At 48.8% G+C, this 18,270-nt stretch overlaps 2 protein-coding genes across 3 annotated transcripts in view; one reads left to right on the top strand and one right to left on the bottom strand.

Moving 5' to 3' along the window:
* Positions 1-9,709: 9,709 nt before the first annotated feature.
* Positions 9,710-12,508, top strand: Hyi (hydroxypyruvate isomerase (putative)). The gene is made up of 8 exons (XM_027399052.2): positions 9,710-9,940; positions 10,012-10,123; positions 11,333-11,447; positions 11,620-11,698; positions 11,787-11,836; positions 11,933-12,002; positions 12,103-12,237; positions 12,346-12,508. The coding sequence occupies exons 1-8, from the start codon at positions 9,742-9,744 to the stop codon at positions 12,417-12,419; spliced, it is 834 nt and encodes a 277-aa protein (XP_027254853.1). The 5' UTR covers positions 9,710-9,741; the 3' UTR covers positions 12,420-12,508.
* Szt2 (SZT2 subunit of KICSTOR complex) overlaps positions 12,503-18,270 on the bottom strand; it is a 45,514-nt gene continuing 39,746 nt past the window's right edge. The window contains exons 66-72 of one of the 2 annotated variants that reach the window (XM_027399040.2): positions 16,073-16,286; positions 15,579-15,732; positions 15,302-15,424; positions 14,786-15,191; positions 14,546-14,662; positions 13,456-13,524; positions 12,503-13,306 (exon numbers count right to left, since the gene is read on the bottom strand). In XM_027399040.2, coding sequence (XP_027254841.1) covers positions 13,163-13,306; positions 13,456-13,524; positions 14,546-14,662; positions 14,786-15,191; positions 15,302-15,424; positions 15,579-15,732; positions 16,073-16,286 — 1,227 coding nt within the window. In that variant the 3' untranslated portion in view covers positions 12,503-13,162. Of the gene's footprint in view, positions 13,307-13,455; positions 13,525-14,545; positions 14,663-14,785; positions 15,192-15,301; positions 15,425-15,578; positions 15,733-16,072; positions 16,287-16,308; positions 17,993-18,270 lie in introns of those variants that run through there. The other variant, XM_035439673.1, reaches the window with a different exon arrangement.

Genomic DNA, 18,270 nt, shown 5'->3' with positions numbered 1-18,270 from the left:
TGGCTATGGCTTCTTATTGGCTAGCTCTGTCTTAATTATTAACCCATAACTACTAATCTATGTATTTCCATGTGATCTTGGCTTACCGGGAATGTAGGACCTGCAACTCCTTTGCCTGCTACATTGCGACTGTTCAGCGTCTCCGAAGACAAGAGAAGAGAGTGATCTCCTGTTTGTCCCTGCTTATATCTTGTTTCTGCCCAGCTATGTCACTTCCTGCCTGTCTGTACAGACCCCCAGACCTCTATGGTTAGCTAGTGGTAGTTTCTGCCCAGCTACATCACTTCCTGGGATCACATGATGACTCCTCTCTGCCTACACTTCCCAGAATCCTCCTTGTCTCCTAGTCCTACCTATCATCCTGCCTGGCCAATCAGTGCTTTATTCATCAACCATTAAGACAAACATATACACAGTAGAACATTCCCCATCATCCACATAACAGTTAGTGTCTAGAGTCCCAGGGCTTGGGAGATGGAGACAGGAAGATCCCTGGGGCCTGGGAGCCAGTTAGTTTAGTAGAATCTATGAGATACCGGTTTAGTGAGAGACTATGTCTCAAAATATAAGATGGAGGGGCTGGAGAGGTGACTCAGTGGTTAAGAGCACTGGCTGCTCTTCCAGAGGATCAGGTTTGATTCCTCATGTGACAGCTGACAACCATCTGTAATCTAGTTACAGGGAATCTAGTCAGGCATGCAAGTGGTGCACATAATACCTGTGGGCAAAACACCCATACACACAAAATTAAAATAATTTAATAGAAGACTAACAAGCTGGGCATGTTGGCACATGCCCCTTTAATCCCAGCACACAGGAGGCAGAGGCAGATGGATCTCTAAGTTCGAGGCCAGCCTTGTCTACAGAGTAGCTCCAGGATAGCCTGGGCTACACAGAGAAATTCCATCTCAAAAACACCAAACAAACAAAAAACCAAACTGACTTCAAAACATTATACCTGTATCCTATTTTAAAACATATGTGCATGAGGAGTATTGCTGAGTTTAGAGTTTGCACGATGGCACGCAATTAGTTAACATTCCATTAGGCTGCCAAGAACCTTTGTTATTAAGTATGCATATGCACGAGGAGGAAAGAAGGGTTTCTGGATGTGATCCAGCCACCCAGTAACAGGTTAGAAAGAAAGGATAAAGGACCAGTTACAGGAACCCCCTTTGAAAGAGGAACGCGTGTAACAGGGAATAGCAAATATTGTAATATTCTTCCGAGAATATAGATAATTGCTTATGCAAGTGCAAATTTTGTAAAGTGATTCAATTCTGTTTTGTATAATGATGCTATTATTCAATGTATGGTGCATGTGAGATTATTCTGTTTAAATGTGCTGACATTTTAGTTACAGGGTCCCAAATGTAGATGTATCATGGATATTCCTGTATAAATGCTTGGGTACAATAGGAGGCTCTGAAAGAAGAATTTTACCCAAGATTTCCACTCCTTTTTGACGCTGTAACAAGCTGTCATGTATCGTGTGATATGGACTATTACTGGTAAAATTGAGTATAGTCAGAAAGTTAAATTCCGAAGAGTTAGAAATGTAAGGCTCAATGGCTCAAAAAAAAAAAAATAATAGCAGAGTGACACTTGAATGGAGATATTCCTAAATGGAGGCAGCTATAACTGAATACATGGCCGGGTATGGAAATATATAGTGTGATGTATGGGCTCTGATTTGAGCATATTGTATAAAAATGATAGGAAACTAACAGTTCAGAAATAGAAAGTTGAAGAGAAATGAAAATGTTCTTGTACAAGGCAAGATAATAAAGAGCTTAATGAGGAGAGCAAACTAAAAACACTGGCATAAACTATGTCTTTGAAAGACAAAGATTTCCTGTTAGACATGGGAATTTTTACATTGCTCTTGGGTTACCCAGCCTTCCACAGCTAGTTATGTGAATTATACAGATTCATGAAATGATGTAGATATGTAATCCCAGTGCCCCAAGGTTAGATCTTTACATTGTTGAGGTTGTTTTCCTATTGCTGTAATAAGACACCATGACCAGGCGACATATAGAAGAAAGAGTTTATCAGGCTTACAGTTTCAGAGGGCGAGTTCATGGCCATCATAGTGAGGAGCATGGCAGCAGGCAGACAGGCATGGCGCTGGAGCAGTAGCTGAGAGCTCACACCTTGATCCACAAGTTTAGAGCAGACAGAAGGACACTAGCAATGGCTTGGATCTTCTGAAGCCTCAAAGCCAGTCCCCAGTGATACACCTCCTCCAACAAGGCCATACCTCCCAAACAGTTCCACCAACTGAGGACCAAGTATTCAGATATGTGAATCTATGAGAGCCACCACATAATATTGCTTTTTACGGAGAGACTCAAATATTTATTTAAGTGTGCATAGGCTGAGAGGGGAAACATCAGATTAGTTCTGGGAAATCTTGATTTTTGGAAAGAGTTAAGAGAAAACAAGACAGGTAGCCTGGTTGATTCCCTAACAGAGGCTCTGCAACAGATACAGAACTTCTTTGTTTTTGCCTCTGCTCTGCTGTCTGACGATAGTTAGTGTCCCGGGCTGACTGTTTCTGTGAGTGTGATTTTACTAAGAAGGAGAAGGGAGGGAACAGATTTTGCATGGGCAACCTACATCTATAACGGATATACTGGTCCAGCCAGGGTCAGGATACTAATTACTGTAACACCCATTGAAGCCTTTGGGTGAAGAAAAGATGAAAGTTCCTCTGCTAGTTAGCAATTGCTGCTAACAAATTATCCCCAAACTCAGAGCCAAAGAGCTTCTCAGGGTCAGGAAACCAGGTTTGGTTTTAGCTGGCTTTCTCCCACTGGGTCTCTTACAAGGCTCTACCCTGGCTGTTAGCCACTGGAGGAGGACCTGCTTCTGTGCTCATCTGGTGGCTCTTGGCCAGTGTTAGACCCTTGCTAGCTTTGGGCCAGTGCATCAATTTGGACTGTGTCATGATTTATATTTATGTGTCTCCCTAAGGCCCATGTGGTACATTGTAGGCAAATGTAGGCGAATCCACAAGAGCTTGTTTAAGGGAGTATTTAGGATTTATAAGAATACACTGACAAATACACAATAAGGTAGATAGCCTCTGTGGTCGTCTGTCCTGACCAGGGGAGGAGAATGGAACCGTCAGTTGGATCTCCAACCTGAGAGAGAGAGAGAGAGAGAGAGAGAGAGAGAGAGAGAGAGAGAGGAGAGAGAGAGAGAGAGAGAGAGAGAGAGAGAGAGAGAGAGAGAGAGAGAGAGGAGAGAGAGGAGAGAGGAGAGAGAGAGAGAGAGAGAGAGAGAGAGAGATTTCCCCTCTTTCCTTTAAAGGGGTCATGTTGGCAGACAAGAAACTCTGTCCGGGACTCCATGTCTACTGGTGGGATGAATTCCCACAACAGAACATACTTGGTACCAGGTTGGCTCTATTAGAAGGCAGGGCACTCTTTAAGAGGTGGGGCCTTGTGTGAGGTCTCCAGACATTGGGAGTGTAGGACCCCAACTCATCCTGTCTTTTTCACTTGCTGCCTGTGAAGTGAGCAGCTTTGTTCTGTCATGAGTGTCTACCAAATGTGCAGCTTTGCCACAAGCCCTAACTATTAATCATGGACCAAAGCCTCTGAAATCATGAACCCAAATAAGTCTTGTGTGCGTGTGTGCGTGCGTGCGTGTGTGTGTGTGTGTGTGTGTGTGTGTGTGTGTGTGTGTGTGTGTGTGTGTTCTATTTTTGAGACAGGGTCTTACTGTGTAGTTCTGGTTGTCCTGGAACTCACTCTGTAGACCAGGCTAGCCTCAAATCCACAGAGATCCTCCTGCCTCTGCCCCCCAGTGCTGGGATTAAAGACATGTGGCACCACACTATCTTTTTCTATGTCAGCTGGTTACCTCAGGTAAGGAAAGCTAACTCGGACTGATGAACTAAATTAGTGTAGCTTCAGTGGCTCTAACAACAGGTATTTATTTCTTACAGTTCTGCAGTCTGGCAAGTCAGAGACCCAGGCTACCAGGAAGGACTCTCTTGTTGCCTTGCAGATGGCGGACTCATTTGATGCAGACACAGAAAGCCGCTCTGGTCCCTCAGCACCTCTTTTTATAAGGATACTCATGGCATCTTATTTTCACAGTCTTATCTACATCTAACTATCACACAAAGGCCCAGTTCTAAATCCCATCCTGTTGGAAGTAAGAGTTTGTGATGGTTAATCTTAGTTATCAACTTGATCACGCTGAGCTATGATACATAGGTCATCAGCAAAACACACTTCTGGGTGTGTCTTCCAGGGCATTTCCAGAGTGATTAGGTCACGAGGCTTAATCCAAGGATGGACTCTAACCTTGAATATGAACCGAGAGAGGTGGGGCCTAATTAGAGGAAGCAGGCTACTGGGCTGTGGGTTTGAAGGATACACAAAGCCTCACTCCTTCATTTATTTGTCTATTCTAAGACGGGGTTTCTCTATGTAACCCTGTCTGTCCTGGAACCAGCTCTGTAGACCAGGCTGGCCTCGAACTCACAAAGATCTGCCTGCATCTGCCTATCAAGTGCTGGGATTAAAGGTTTATCTCACACACACACACACACACACACACACACACACACACACACACACACACACACTTTTCTCCCCTTCTTAAGCCTCTCTGCTTCTTGGCTTCTGTGAGGTGAGCAGCCTTTGGTTCTATGCTCCTGTTGTCATATCCCTGCCTTGCTTCTAGCCCAAAGCAATGAGTCCAGTTAATTTTGGATTGAAACTTTTGAAGCCATGAGACTAAATAAATCTTGTCTCCTTTCTATTGTTTTTCTCAGGTGTTTGTCACATTGATAAAATGTCTGTTTGACTCAGAACTTTGACATGTGAAAGGGTGAGGGTGTCATCTTTGTCATAATAACTACAGATGTTGGAGTTTCTAACATGTAGGTTTTTCTTCAGGGCACTTTAAACATGGCACCTTCCTCAGAGCAGGTGAGCAAGACACCCAAGTCACTCTCTGAGGTACCTTTCACCATCTAATTTTTTGGAAATGAGTCACATACTCAAGGGGAAAGGAGTATCCAGACATCTGGATACCAGTAGGCATAGATCACTGGGTACTGTGCTGTAGGATGCTCACTGTAGCATTTGAGCAGATAATACACTAAAAAGCCACCATACTGAGCAGTGGCAATCTCAAAAACCATAATCACAGCCCAAACTATACAAATGTTGCAAGGAAGCTGAGACTGTAGCAAAACCTTAAGATTCTGATGATCCCACAATGAAAATGTTAACATAGAACGTGCTAGCAGGTGGTAGGCATGCATGCAGAAGGTCTTAACGCTCTGTTTTTATTAAATATGAAGCTGATACACAGAATGGGTGCCTATAAAACATATGTACGTGATAAAGAATCGTGATATAATTAGCATACATGGTTGTACCACCCAGTCTAAGGGAAGGAAGAAAAGGACTTTTGAGGTCTCCAGTAGCTTCTATTTCTCCCCCCTCCCAGCACAATCATGCTGTGTTTTGTGATCGCTATTCACTTTTTTTTTTAAAGCAGAAATCTTCTCATGTGACACTAGTTTTTTCCTGCCTTGTATAAATGAAGCAGGGCTGGTGAGATGACTTAGTGGTTAAGGTGCTTGCTGCTCTAACCCGAGTGACCTAAGTTCAACACCAGGATCCCAAGATAAAAGAAGAGAATCAAGTTTGGTTTCCAGCACCCATGTCCTGTTCCAGGGAAATTGACACAGCAGACACTGTATTCACACACCCATACTCACACCACACACACACACACACACACACACACACACACACACACCCATAGCCACACTGACACACATACACACACTCACACACAAACCCATACTCACACTGACACACACACACACACCCATAGTCACACTGACTCACATACACACACTCACACACACCCATACTCACATTGACACACACACACACACACACTCACTCACATACCCATAGTCACACTGACACACATACACACACTCACACACACCCATACTCACATTGACACACACACACACACACACACACTCACTCACATACCCATAGTCACACTGACACACATACACACACTCACACACACCCATACTCACATTGACACACATATACACACTCATACACCCATACTCACACTGACACACACATACACACTCACACACACCCATACTCACTCACACGCGCTTACACACACTGACACACACACTCACATGCACACACTCACACACATCCATACTCACACTGACACAAACACACACACTCACATGCACACACTCACACAGACACACCCCTCACACACACTGACACACCCATACTCACACTGACACACACATACACACACTCACACACCCATACTCACACTGACACAAACATGCACACACTCACATGCACACACTCACATGCACACACTCACATGCACACACTCACACAGACACCCCCTCACACACACACACTTCCACACCCATACTTACACTGACACACACATACACACACTCACATGCACACACCCACACCCACATGCACACACACTCACACACACTCACACACACACATTTACATGCACACAACTACACACTGACACATACACATAAATCAAATCAAATCTTTAAAAGAAGAATAAAACCAGAAGCATACTGTACATACTTCTCTCAAAATTATGTTTCTGAGATTTTTATGCTCTCACAAGGCTTTCAATTTGATCCAAACTTCAACTCCTCAGCTCCACCAAACTTCACGTTGCTTCACTACAAGAGCAAACTCAATTTTTCATTTGAGCAACCAGCTTTGTCATCTCCTCTCTGTACAACACTGTGGGACTGTGCTACAACTCATCTACATGAGTCTTGATGGATGTTTGGCTCATTTCATTCTTTTGCTGTGTAAACTGTGCTGCTATGAACATCATGGGGCTTGTTCCTGCCACACTGGTGCAAATGGTTCTTCAGGGAATACACCTGGAAGAGGAACTGTTGGATCAAGGGCACATCGGCTCTAAAAGATCATGCCAAATTGTTTTCCAAAGAGGTTAAAGTGATTTACATTCCTACCAACAGTGAGGAAGCATTCCAGTTGTTTTAAACCCTGTTGGATGTTTGATACTGACTTTCATTTTTGCCAGTCTGGATGGTATCAAATGGAATTTCACTGTAGGTTTGATTTGTATTGTACACAGGCTTGTCAATGTCTCAATACCACACTGGCAGACACTATCACATGACCAGATGAGACTCTGAACTCTGAACTCTACATTCAAGTTTTAGCTGTCATCCATTAACATTTACAGGTTGTTGATACCATAATGAAACATCACTGCTGTGCAAATTCTCTGGGTAAAAGTTAGACACAGTTGAAACTTGGGATAATAATTTAGTATAATCCCCATGTTGCAGAGTGCTGGAAATTATAGATGACCAAGTTATGAGTGAAGAAAATAATTTGTAGGCTGGGATGTAGTTCAGTGAAAAAGCATATTTCCATGGACAGCCGCCCAGGCTCAGTGCCTGGCATGGGGAAAAATATGGGGGGGGGGTGATTTTCATGGACATTGTGCTCCTTAAGTATTTATTTTAGTGAATGTTATAAGGGAATTAGGAGGAAAAGGGAGTTGTGTCCATCTAGTTCGTATGACCTCTGCCATATGAAGGACTATGAGAAAGAGTGTGGCTTACTGTGGGTCCAAGCACCCCTGATTCAGAACTTGGGGTGTAGCGGTGGTAATAGAATTTAAGTAGAATTACCTCGGTACAGGCGAGGGATTTACAGTGAAGAGTTCATAAAGGAATCTCTTCCCTTAGGTGTCACTCTGGATTGTAAACCTGCTGATTGATTAAAAAGTTAAGCTAAGTTAAGGGACCACAACCTCATCAGAGTCCAGCCAAGAAGCAAGCTCCAGAACAAGTCAAAGATAATTCAACTGCAAATGGCAAGAAGTCAGGTGAGCTGGGCGGGGGGGGGGGGGGGGGGGGGGGGGGGCTCTGTCCTGCAGGAGAGGCAGAACTGCAGGAGTGGAACCTCCAAGTACGTGGCTTAAGGATGGGATGAGACTGGACCGGGTGTCTGTGTAGGCTAGCCTTGAGATGAGGCTGAGCACAACCGTGGGAGCTGGCTGGGTGCACTTGGAGCTCTCAGAAAGGAGGTTGAGATGTGGGGTTGTGCGGTATAAGTTTCCTTTTTAAAACTCCTTTCTTTCACTCAGACAAGGTGTTGCTATGCTGCTCAGGCTGGCTTTGAACTCACAGTGCCCCCTGTACCAGTCTCCTAAGTACTGGGGATTCTAGGTACACACGATCCTTATAAATTTACCCTTTCAGAAAGCACTCTAGCAGAACTATCAAGAATTTAAGTGGGGGCTGGAGAGATGGCTCAGAGGTTAAGAGAACTGACTGCTCCTCCAGAGGTCCTGAGTTTAATTCCCAGCAACCACATGGTGGCTCATACCATCTGTAATGAGATCTCTTTTGACTTTACGGGAACACCGTATACCTAATAAATAAATATTTAAAAAAAGAAAGAATATAAGGGGGCTGGGGAAGATGTGCTCTTCCCCGGGACCCAAGTCTAGTTCCCAGCACCTACTTAGCAGCTAATTCCAGGAGATCCGATGCCCTCTTCTGGCTGTCGTCGGTACTGCACGAATGTAGTGAACAAACAAGTAGAAAAAACACCCACATATATAAAATAAATTTTAAAAAATAATTTAAGCATGTTTCCACTTATGAAGTATATAATTCTATGTAGTTTTGTGGATGAAAGATTTGTTCCGATTGTTTCAAGAAACACAGGAGGTTTTGCAAGTAAGTTTCCAGCTGTGGAGCAGCTGCCCCGGGACAGCGGGTTTTCCAGATGCCTTTACCGTTACACTCTTCTGAGCTCTACCTTTGTTTTACTTTAGATGATGATGATTAAGTTTCCACGTGCCCAGTCATCGGGAAAACCCAAGTCCTGATCAGGGAATCTTTACTGGCCAGGTTGACTGCCCTTGGCTATCCTCCCATGACCCAATCAGCGGAGGCGGAGACCGCCCCGCCCCCAGCCACTTACGGCCGTTACCCTGCTAAGGCAGGGTAAACATCCAGGACTGGCAAGCACTGAGATGGACATCGTTAAAAGGGGAATATAAGAAGAAGATGGGGACCCAGAGGCGCTTTAAAGTACTGCTACAGTCCGCGCGCGCGCGTGCACGCACACACACACCCCATCCACAGCGACGTGGTGATAATTATGGGTTGTCTAAGTGTGCAATGCAACAATAAGCGGCGATTGGCATGACTTTGAAGAGTATTGAAGAACACGAGGGAATGCTAATAGACTGTCCTTTGAAAAGGTATAGGCTATAAAACTATGAACAACATGATCCGAATTTTCTGTGAAAAAAAATTGCTCATTTGGTGTTTAGTCTGTAAGGGAAAACCAACGGGCTGGCGGTGTGATAGCTGCTGGCATAAAGATCCGAGTGTGGAGGGGGCAGGCTTATAATCCCATATAAAGAGGCTGAGGCAGAAAGACGGAGGTGGGAATCCTGGGCCAGCATATGTGACATTGTGGGACTCAGATAAAGCTATTTGCTCACAGCTTTCGGGCGTTACTTAATGAAAAGCTACCTCCTTTTTACCAGGAGATTCGTTCAGAGGTCACCTCGCTTTATTGGAACTGGGCTGGGGCTGCGGCTTCCAAGTGCGCTCCGCCCCTCGCCGGCTGCCTTGCTTCCTGACCCAAGGCCGCGCCCTCGCCTCCGTCTTCCGCCCACATGGCTCCGCTGCGCTTCTCGGCCAACGTGTCCTGGCTGTTCCCGGAGCTCCCCGGGCTCCCCGAGCGGCTGCAGGCCGCGGGCCGTGCGGGCTTCGAGGCGGCCGAGGTGGCCTGGCCGTACGCCGAGCCGCCCCAGGCGCTGGCGAGCGCTGCGCGGGCCGCGGGGCTGCGGCTGGTGCTCATCAACACGCCGCGGGGTGCGCACAGGGGCGGGGAGCGGCAGGGTTGCGGGGAGCCAAGCCCGCACTGACGCTGGTTCTCTCCGCAGGAAACCAAGAGAAGGGGGAGATGGGGCTTGGGGCTGTCCCCGGGAGACAGGCGGCCTTCCGAGAGGGGCTGGAGCAGGCTGTGCTGTACGCCAAGGCTCTGGGCTGCCCCAGGTACCCTGCCCTGCCCTCCCTTGACCACGGGGCCGTGTCGTGGGGGGGGGGGGCGGGGAAGCTCTGAGCGGAGACACCCCATTGTGAACTAGGGCCTTTGCAGCCTGCTTTTTGTATCTCATCTGTTAGTGTCATTCTGTATGCTACACTTTCAGGCTCACCTCATCCCGGGATCCCATTCTGGGTGCTGGGATCTGATGGGGGAGTTTAACCAGGACGAGAAACCTGGGGGCGGGAGGGTGGGGTTGGGCACCTAACCCTGACTTGAAGAAAGCTGCTTGCCGATAGTGATACAGGAACTGAATCTGGCAGGCTCACGCATCCACTTTATAGGGAGAGAGTACGCTATTCAGGCAAGGAGGCTGTCCGGAGCCAGAGGAGGGGTTTGCCGTGTCCAGCTGAGTAGTTAATGAGGCTGGAGGTGATGAATACTGACTTCCAAGGGCTTGAACTGGAGGCCGTGGGAATTTGGATGTGATGTGATGCAGCCTCATAGTGGGTCTTAAGGGGATAGATGTCAAATCCCAGATCAAGAAATGCTGGGAAGCACCTGGTGGTAAGAGGCTCCTTGTCGGTCAGCAGTAGGGGCAGAAGGCATTTGGGAAGAGGCTAAGATGTGAAGCAGGGTTAACCAACGGGGACTGTCTAAAAGGGCAAGGGTCAAGATCATTCTTAAAAGGTGAGCCTCAGGGCTGGAGAGATGGCTCAGCAGTTCAGAGCACTTGTTGCTCTTGCAGAGGACCTGGGCTGGGTTGCCAGTTCCCACATGACAGCTCATAAACATTTGTAAATCCAGTAACAGGGTATCCAACACCCTTCTGACCCCCAAGGGCACCAGGCACACACATGGTACACATAGATACATGCAAGCAAAACACTCATACACAAATTTTAAAAATCTGAAGAAAAAAAAAAGGTGAGCCTCAAGCGTGCTTATGAGCTGAGAAGGAACCTGGGAAAGGGGAGGTTATGAGTCCAGGAGGGAGGGAGTGTTAGGAAGAGGCCCTGATGGGTTGATTGAAGAGGGCATGGGTGACTTGCCTTGGCTGACACAAATGTGGGAGGCTGCTGGGATACTTGGGTGTCATGCCTTAGATGGTCTGGACAGTAGACCCTGGGAGATGGAGTGAGGCTGGTATAGCCAGAGGGCATCTAGAAGATGCATAGGAAATTGAGGGCAGGAGCCCCTCCCTACCACCTTCTCTACAGGATCCACCTGATGGCTGGCCGAGTGCCCCAAGGGGCTGACCGAGCTGCAATCCAAGGTGAGATGGAGACAGTTTTTCTGGAGAACCTGAAATATGCAGCTGGGGTTTTGGCTCAGGTAAGATGTGGAAACACATAGCTAACGTACTGGGGAGTAGAGGGAGTACACAGTGGGGACAGTGGGGACAGAGGCACAAAACTGAGCAAGAGCACGGGTCAGAGGAACAGAGGAAGCTGCTGACCTGGGACAGCTGAGGGAGGAACCCTTGACAGCCTCCATCATGGTCTAGGAGAACCTCGTGGGACTGCTGGAGCCCATTAACACTCGAATCACGGACCCCCAGTACTTCCTGGATACACCCCAGCAGGGTAGGACTCCAGTTCTATGCCACCTCCAATTCCTCTTTAAATCACATGTTGCAAAGCCTCATGGCTTTTCCCCTGGCTTTCCCCCCAGCGGCAGCCATCTTGCAGAAGGTTGGGAGACCCAATCTTCAACTGCAAATGGTGAGTGAAAGATGGGTGCTTCTTCAGGTCATGTCTTCCGGTCTGGGGAAGATTGGAGGGACACCCGAGGGTTCTGACTGACATTCTCTCCCCCAGGACATATTCCACTGGCAGATCATGGGTGGTAATCTGACAGCAAACATCAGGGAGTTCCTGCCCATTGTTGGTGAGGGCTCCCCCTCCCCAAGTTCCTCCTGGTCTCATGCTGGCTCTTATGCTTGCCTCCCTTTTCATTCCTTGTCCCATCTCTCTGCATCTGTCCCCAGGGCATGTGCAAGTGGCACAGGTCCCAGACCGAGGGGAGCCAGGCAGTTCTGGAGAGCTGGACTTTTCTTACCTGTTCCAGCTGCTAGAAGATGAAGGCTACCAAGGATTTGTGGGCTGCGAGTATCGGCCTCGAGGTGAGACTCCTGGTAGTTTGGGGCAGGGGACATTGGAGGGATGGGTGTTGGACAGGGGCTGTCCTTTCCCTTATGGGTTGAGATGGCATTGCCTCTCTTTTACTGCAGGAGACACGGTGGAGGGTCTGAGCTGGCTACGTTCATACTGGGACAGACGGGGCCACCCACAGACAGGCCAGTAAGGTTCTACACAGTACCTGCATGCTGCTCTGGGGCAGCGGGCAAGGGTCCTGAGGCCCCTCCTCTGAATTAAAGACACACTGAATATTTTCATATGTGTATATTACAGGGATGGGGGACACATAGTGTCTAATGCTTCAATGTCTCTGGGTTAATTCCCTCCTACTGAGAAGGGACACACAGATCAAGCTCACATCCTCCGGTTGGTGCCAGGGTTGCTGTGGATACAGAGAGCTTCTTAACTCTCCTTATCTACAGACGAGGAACCACAGGTCCAGTGGGGGTGAGGGAGGCAAACACTGGTCGCTTGAGAGGCAGGGCCAAGATTAGAACCAGTGTCTTACCGAAAGAGTAAATGTCCAACAGTGATGGCCAAGTGGGAACAAAGATCAGAGGGCCAAGGATGCAGGTAGCAGACAGTGACAAGCTGTGAGTCGGGTCACTAGCAGAGCTCTAAGGGGTGAGTGGTTTGCCAGTTCACAGGAAGCCTGGGACTCCATCAGGTGGGCAGGAAGGAGGCCTCTTCTGGATGGGCCCAGGGGCCTAAAGTAGTCCAGGATGTTTAGCAGCTAGGGAGGGTAGTCCCGGTGTCCAGAGCATAGCAGCAGTTCCCCAGACGTATTCACAATCCTTGGTGTCACTTTGTGTCTGAGGACTTGGGGATCATAAGTGCCCGACAGTCCTGCCTCAGATGGGCAAGCTTATAGATCCATAATTCAACCAATGAAGCCAGTGGTCCACTTTCTCAGAGGAGGCGAGTCCAGAGGGTGAAACAGGCTGTGTTGATGACAGACTCCAAGTGGTGGTATGTAGAGACCAGCTGGGCAGGGGGGCTCTCACTGTCCTGGGGCTGCACTGGGAAGGGCTCTCGGAACACCACCGTCAGAGACTGTGGGGAACACGATAGAGGTGCAATGTGAGAGGGCGTGTAGAAAGGACAGACAGCTGGCTGCAGAAGGACAGGCAGCCCACTCTTAGAAGGCTGAGAGGAGTAATTGGGGAACAGCCTCCATGAAGTCCCTTGCCCTTTGTTCTCACCGTCTTTCCCAAGTGGGAGTCCAGAAACACTAACACAAAACAGTCGGTGAACTTCTGATTCAGCACAACCTGAAGCAACAGATACAGCAGAAGAGAGTGAGACTTGTCTCACCCGAGTGGGTGTAAACCCTCCTGCAGGGCTTCTTACAGAGGCAGGAGGGTGAGGCCTCCTTTTGTCATATGTCTGATCCTATCTGCGAGCCTGGGTCACTAAGGATAGTGTTGCCACACTGGGCCTCAATCTGTCTGTCGGAGCCCTGTCAGAAGCTTCTAGGGAAGCTAATCAGTAAAGGATAGTTCTAGACCCTTTGCGGGACCCCCTCCAGCCAGTTCTAGGTCTCCTATTGCCTCTTAATGTCCCCTGCTCCCTATTCTCAGCTCTGGGACTGGGTTGTTTCTCCTCGGGGCTTCTGTACTATCTACTAATGTGACTGTGGCCTATATCCCTCTTGATCCCGATGTCCACATATCTCAAGGATGACAGACTCAACTTGCCCCAAGAACTAAACACTTCCTCTGTCCCAATCCAGCTTTAGTGCTCCCATCACTGGCACCCCAAATGCCCCCTTGCCTGCCCTACGGTAGCCTGGGCTTCTCTGGATGACCTGTGGTATATCAGAGACAAATCCTGTTCCAGCCTCACCACTGTTACTCTCTCCCTCATGATCTTCCTGACCACAGCTGTCTCTTTAGTTTCCCATGCACATAGTGTAGCTTTCTCTCTTCCTGTCCTTCACAGCTGTGTCTTCACGCCAGTGTGCACAGACCTTCTGGGGATATTGCTGAGACACGGATCCCCAGACAGTGGTGGAGGTGAGCACCTGCCTCCAGCAGGCTGAGTGCCTCACTTGCAGTAGGCATCAAGCCAAGATGTGCCACTTCCCAGGAATCATGCACTCAGGATCATTACCCACTGCTCAAAGTTTTTTAGGCTATCATTGTGGTCCAACTCCAGCAAGACGATAGTGTCAGGCAGAGCTTTTTTGCTAAGCCTGAGCTCCCTGAATGGTTCTGTGATGTCAGATGTAGAGTTCCGCCAATGGGACTCACCAGGTATTGGGTGATGTAGAGTGGGGCCAATGGGACTCACCAGGTACTGGGTTCCCAAGTCCGGGCTCTGAAAATGGCGGCAACTTTGGGGGAATCGGCTCAGGAGAACCTTGATGAGGCTCTGATACCAGGAGACAGTCATGGACAGGAAGCAGTCCTGGGGAGGAGCCACAGCCCTGAGCCTACCACTCCAGAGTCACCCAAGATGCCTTCCCTCCCACTCAGCCAGCTATGGAACTTCTGGAAGCAATGCTGGCCCTTGTGGAGTCAGGTCTCTTACCAGCTGGGGGTCAATGTCGGCAATGGACTTGGCGTGGACTGCCTCTAGGAGCTCCTCCAGCTCTGCCAGGGCCAGGCGCCCCCCTAGCCTTAGACGGTCAGGCCCTGGTGGCTCCAGCAAGAAGAGGCGTTTCCAGAGGGTATCCCGCCGGCAGTGCCCACCAGCCAACCTAACCAGCTGAGCAAGCCGGGCCCGGGCCATACCCACTTCTGTGGCTAGTGGTGGGAACAGAGGAGCTGGCCCTGGGGCCAGCATAATTCCTGATGCCTCCCCGGGGCTACCAACCAAGCTCCCAGGAACCTCTGGCTCAGGGGGAAGCCTGGATGGTTTCCGGAATCTGCGCATGTCAGCAGTGAGTCTTGGGAAGAGTTCTCTTTGGCTGGTAAGCACCACAAAGAACTGAAGCCTAGGGAAGGGAAGGGGCAGGAGAGTGGCAGAGTGTCACACCAATAGACTCACGGGTAGGAGTAGAGGGCATTCTGAAAAAATGGGTACATTTGCGGTAAGAGATCTGACCTCAGAACATGTCGCTCAGCCTCTCCTTGCTCCTCAAAGGGTGCAGCAGAGTGACAGACAAGCAGAGACACATCAAAGTCATCCTGATGGCGAAGCCCCTCAGAGTCCAGATAGGAGCCAGAGCTGTGTAGTTGGGGTGGGAGAGATGTCAATTCCAAGGCTCTAAAGAAACCAGTCCCAACCTGCATACCCAAGAAAACATACATCTTCCTATTCCAAGTGTGGCCCCAACCTCAGCCCTAGTAGGTGTGTCCTGGAAGCTGCCTCCTCGCCTTACCTGTGCCATGCTGACACCAGGGCATATTCATTATGTTCTGGGCCACCGGGCCGGGCCATTCGCAATGGCTTCATGTGATAAGAACTGGCGTGGTCGGCCACATAGTTGTACAGCTGGTGGGCAGCAATGAGTGGGGTGGGGAGCTCCAGTGTCCCTATGACACAAGTTATAGGCAAAACAGACACTAAGTCTGGGACAAGCAACCTGGGCTGGGACAGGGGATGCGAATACTAAGGTTTTGCTTCCCTGGGGAGCGCCCAAGCTCCTGTGGAATGTTGTTGAGATGGGATAAAGTGCTCAGAACAGAGAGAGGGCAGGGTAACACAGGACACAGGCCTTAATTCGGGTATGAAATCAACTGTGAGAAACCTAAGACAAAGACCGAAAGTATGAACATGGTTCAAGGGAAATGAGTGACTCGTGGTCCTATCAGGCCAGGCCTGGCCATGTGGCTGCTCTATTTTAGCTTCACTGGCTTGCCCTTGGGCACTGACCTTGGTAAATGTGATTGCGGCCAAAGTGAGGGCCATCAGGGTGGTGGGCTAGGAAATGCTGCAGGAAGGTGGTGAGGTGGTAGCCATGCCGCAGTACCAGGTGTGCACCGAGCACATGCTGGTGCACAAGGCGCAGATGGAAATCATAGCTGAAGGAGTGCACATGCATCAGATCACGGACCTTGTCACACTCCTCTGTGAACAGCATGGACAGCTGGGGAGGAAGAGGAGGAGGCGGGGTTAGGAACATAGGCTGTCCAATCCATTCCTCCCCCCTGGGCATCGAGGACATTTGGCAGCACTTCTTGTTGCTATGGGCCCAGCAGAACTTCCTCAGCCAGCACAGCTTCCATGGGGAGCCTTCCTGTTATACTTTGTAATGCTGTGTTTTGCCTCCATATTTATATGGAACTGGGGCCATCTGGGCATTCAAGTCTGGCACAGAGTTAGCAATGCGGCAAAGGCTAACTGATGGTCTACCATGTATTTACCAGGAACCATTCTAAGTGCGGGGGGAAGGAGGGAACAGACACAATCCCTTGCCTTCAAGAAGTTTACAGTCTAGTAGTTGGATATGTGACAACAGACAATATGTGGAATGAATAATTATAAAGCAGTAGAAGTTACTGACGTGGAACGTCAGGTCAAGGTGTCCATCTATCAGGAAACTTTCGCTTGCCTTTCCCAAGGACAGTATGCTCCTCTGCACTTCATACTTAGAGCTCTCTGCCTGGAATGCTCATCTACCTGACACCAAGCATAACTCTTAACTCTTTACTGTAAAGCTTCCTCCTGAACACTCAGGGCCAGGCCAGGGTAGGCCTCCTCTGATTGAGTCTGTGTGACTACCTGGTTGAATGAACTGGTGGTAGGAGGAAGAGAGTGAGGGAAAGAGGCAGAGATAAGGAATAAGCCCTTTCTTGATGGAACTTTCTACCGACAGTGTTAACAACAGGTGTGTGCTGCTGGGATGGCAGGCTCCATCTGGACAAACTTGGGAGCATCAGGGGTTGACAGAAAAGCAAACAAATGTTAGAAGGAGCCAGACTACTGCAATGGCCTTGGTAAACCAGTCTCTCTAGGCTTCAGCTTCCTGACTTACCTTGAAGATAATGTACAGACCTCAGTCAGGGGCAGTGTGACGAGATGAACAGACAGTGAGATCAATGCACACAGAAACCTAGATTTCAACCAAGTCTTCCACTGACTAAGCTGTGTGTTCCAGGACAAAAGTACTTAATTTCTGTGACCTTCAGGCTCACCACCTGCCTAGGAGTAAACTACTTCTCTCCTGCCTGGAGTGGGCATTCAATGGCATCCTAAAGCAGCCTAGACACTTGCACAGGGTCAGCTCTTCCCTACCTCACGGCCTGTGAGTCCTAGCAGTTGGGAGGTGGAGATAGGAGGGTAAGGAGTACAGAGTCATTTCTGGCTATATAATGAGTCCAGGACAGCCTGGGCTATGTAAGACCTTTCTCAAAAAACAAAAGAGAAGCCTGAGTAGGGTTAGAGATTAGTGAAGGAGGGATAGAGAGAGGCCAGGCAATTCTGGAAGTCAGGTAACAGGCAGTCAGAGAAAGCTGGGAAGAAGACCTCCAATCCTACAGAAAAGCATGAGTGGGGACCTGCCTAATCACAGCTTCCCTGTGAGAGCTCTGGTTCAAGTAGGTTCCTGCACATGAAGCCACTATGCTTTTCTAGGTTGTATTATCCTGTGACCTACTGTGGCCAGGTATTTATGCTCAATGTTCAAAGCAAAGGCAATCATCTGGGGCTAGGTTTGAATCACCCGGGCATGGAGGTCCCCACAATGGAGAGGAAGCGGTTTTGGCAGCACTGGGTCCCACTAGATCCTAATCTTCCAGAGGTAGATGTGAACTTACAACAAGGGATAGGCCCTGTTGTGACATTTCTGGCAACCTGAAGAGGCAAAGCAAGCAAGTCAGGGCTTCAGGTTGCTGACCTTACTTGCTCCTTGACTGACGCTGCCCGCTCCTGATTGCTTGGCCCTCCAGGGTATCAAGGGCCTGCCTTGAGGCAGACAGATGGGAAGATAATGATCAAGTGCCAGTGGTGGTGACTACGCCACCGACAGTGTCAACTGTCCCCAGTTTGCAGCAGACTAGGTCTTGCATGGCACTGACCTGATGTGTCTGTCACATTACACACTGTGCTGGCACAGGGCAGGACCATCTCTG

Source organism: Cricetulus griseus, chromosome 2, assembly GCF_003668045.3.
Source record: "Cricetulus griseus strain 17A/GY chromosome 2, alternate assembly CriGri-PICRH-1.0, whole genome shotgun sequence".
NCBI classification, from domain to species: domain Eukaryota; kingdom Metazoa; phylum Chordata; class Mammalia; order Rodentia; family Cricetidae; genus Cricetulus; species Cricetulus griseus.
Note: the sequence above shows the minus strand (reverse complement) of the source record. Positions and strands in the feature narration are given on the sequence as shown.